This window comes from Pistacia vera, unplaced genomic scaffold (assembly GCF_008641045.1).
Source record: "Pistacia vera cultivar Batoury unplaced genomic scaffold, PisVer_v2 Contig283, whole genome shotgun sequence".
NCBI classification, from domain to species: Eukaryota; Viridiplantae; Streptophyta; class Magnoliopsida; order Sapindales; family Anacardiaceae; genus Pistacia; species Pistacia vera.
The window spans coordinates 75,254-77,507 of record NW_022196094.1 but is presented as its reverse complement, the minus strand read 5'-3'; the positions used below and the strand labels follow the sequence as shown (position 1 = coordinate 77,507).

At 48.8% G+C, this 2,254-nt stretch overlaps 1 protein-coding gene across 1 annotated transcript; it reads left to right on the top strand.

Annotated features, from left to right (window-relative positions):
• The first annotated feature begins 300 nt into the window (after positions 1 to 300).
• Positions 301 to 801, top strand: LOC116134124. Its single transcript, XM_031419813.1, has one exon. The coding sequence runs from the start codon at positions 301 to 303 to the stop codon at positions 799 to 801; it is 501 nt and encodes a 166-aa protein (XP_031275673.1).
• The last annotated feature ends 1,453 nt before the right edge of the window (positions 802 to 2,254 follow it).

Sequence of the window (2,254 nt, the reverse complement as noted above, 5' to 3'; positions counted from 1 at the left end):
ACCCGTTTCTATAGCCTCACGGAGAAACATCTCTGTATTGAGAACTCCATGGCAGCACTCCACCACCACAACCCTAGCACCTCGAGCAATGCACCTGGTCGGGGAGAAAATAGGAGAACTGATCGTCGTTGGGCTAATGACGATTAGCAAAAAGGAAAGAAACAACGGTTCGAGCCCAAGTCTTATGCTCCGGTTCCTCATCGTGATCACGACATGAATTAATATACACCCCTAAATACATCTGTATCGGCTATTCTCGACAAATCAGAAAAAGCCAGCCTGCTCGGAAAGCCTGAGCCTATGAAAAATCCCCCATCAGCCAGAAGCAGTAGAAAATACTGCCACTTTCATAAGGATAATGGGCATCACACTGATGAGTGTCGAGCTCTCAAACAGGTAATTGAAAACCTCATCAAGCAGGGGCATTTTAAGGAGTATGTTGATAACTTTGCTCCCGTACAAGGGAAAGATCAAGGAGAACCAAGCAAGAAGCTTCGTGATGACAAGGGCGTTTATAGCGTCGGAGTCATATTTGGAAGACCGCACCTCGTAGGGAATTCGCAAGGTTCCCAGGAGAGATATGCTCGCGTAGTCCTTCATGACCCGATCCGTATGATGAGTACGATGCAGCGACCACCTAAGGTTCGCAAAGAGGAGGAAATTTCCTTCTCCGAGAAAGATGCAGCGCGGCTGTACCACCCTTATGACGATGCTCTCATCATCACGCCTCTAATCGGGCGCTGTAACCTCCACAGAGTGTTAATGGACAACAGAAGCGTTATGCACATTCTGTTCCAGTAAGCTTTCGATAGGATAAACCTGAACGAGGCCGACTTGAAGCCAGCCTCCATTCCCTTATATGGCTTCACCGGGGATCACCTTATCCCCAAAGGGACAATCTCACTTTCGGTCATGTTGGGTGACTTCAACGAGGTGACCAGGGTCACTGCATTCTTGGTAGTGGATTGCCCCTCCGCATTCAACGACATTTTGGGGCGACCTATACTAAGGAACTTCAAGGCGATCACTTCAATTTACCATCTTAAGATGAAGTTCCCCACTCCGATAGGGATAGGGGAAGTGAGCAAATCCCAACGCGCATCTTGCGACTGCTATGTGAGGGTAGTGCAGATGGCGTCCAAAGGGAAAGGCATTCTGTGGGGTATGCCCGAGCAGGCAATGGCGATCAGCCGGATCGAACCATAGCCTGGCCCGGTCGAGAACGGTTTGGATCCCCGTATTCAAGAGAATCCTTCCAGTGGGCCTGTCGAGGACCTAACTGAAGTGTCAGTCGACCAAAGCGAGCCGAGTAGAGTGTTGAAGATTGGAAACAATCTTGACCCCCAACTCGCCACTGAATTGAGTTCGCATGGTCACACGCAGATATGGTCGGGATCAGCCCGAATATAATTTTCCATGCCTTAAACATCGATAGTGAAGCTAAGCCAGTCCGCCAAAAGAGAAGGGCGATGGATCCGGAGCGATATGCCGCCTTAAAAGCCGAGGTGGATAACCTCCTTCGAAACGGGTCCATTCGAGAAGCACTCTACCCGAGCCGGGTTGCTAACCCGGTTCTGGTAAAGAAACCCAATGGCAAGTAGCGAACCTGCGTCGACTTCACCGACCTCAACAAAGCATGCCCAAAAGACAGCTTCCCCCTGCCAAGAATCGACCAGCTCGTGGATGCCACCTCTAGGCACGAGCTGCTAAGCTTTATGGACGCATACTCGGGATATAATCAGATTCTGATGTATGCACCAGACGAAGAGCATACCTCTTTTATTACAGATTGGGGGCTATACTGCTATAGAGTTATGCCCTTCGACCTAAAGAATACTGGTGCAACCTACCAGCGACTGGTTAACCGAATGTTTTTTAAGCAGATAGGGAAATCCATGGAGGTCTATGTGGATGACATGCTGGTCAAGTCGCATGTCACTGTAGACCACATAGCACATCTCGCTGAATGTTCGATATCCTCCAAAAATACAGAATAAAGCTCAACCCCCTTAAATGTTCTTTCAGGGTTTCATCAGGAAAGTTTTTGGGGTATATGGTTAACCAGCGAGGAATAGAGATTAACCCCAACAAAATTCAAGCTCTCCTCGATATAAAGAGCCCGACCACCAAGAGACAGGTTCAGAGCCTTAATGGGCGAATCGCAGCATTAAGTCGCTTCATATCGAGAGCTACAGATCGCTGCTTGCCGTTCTTCAATGTGCTAAGGGCCAATAAAATGTTTGAGTGGACTCCC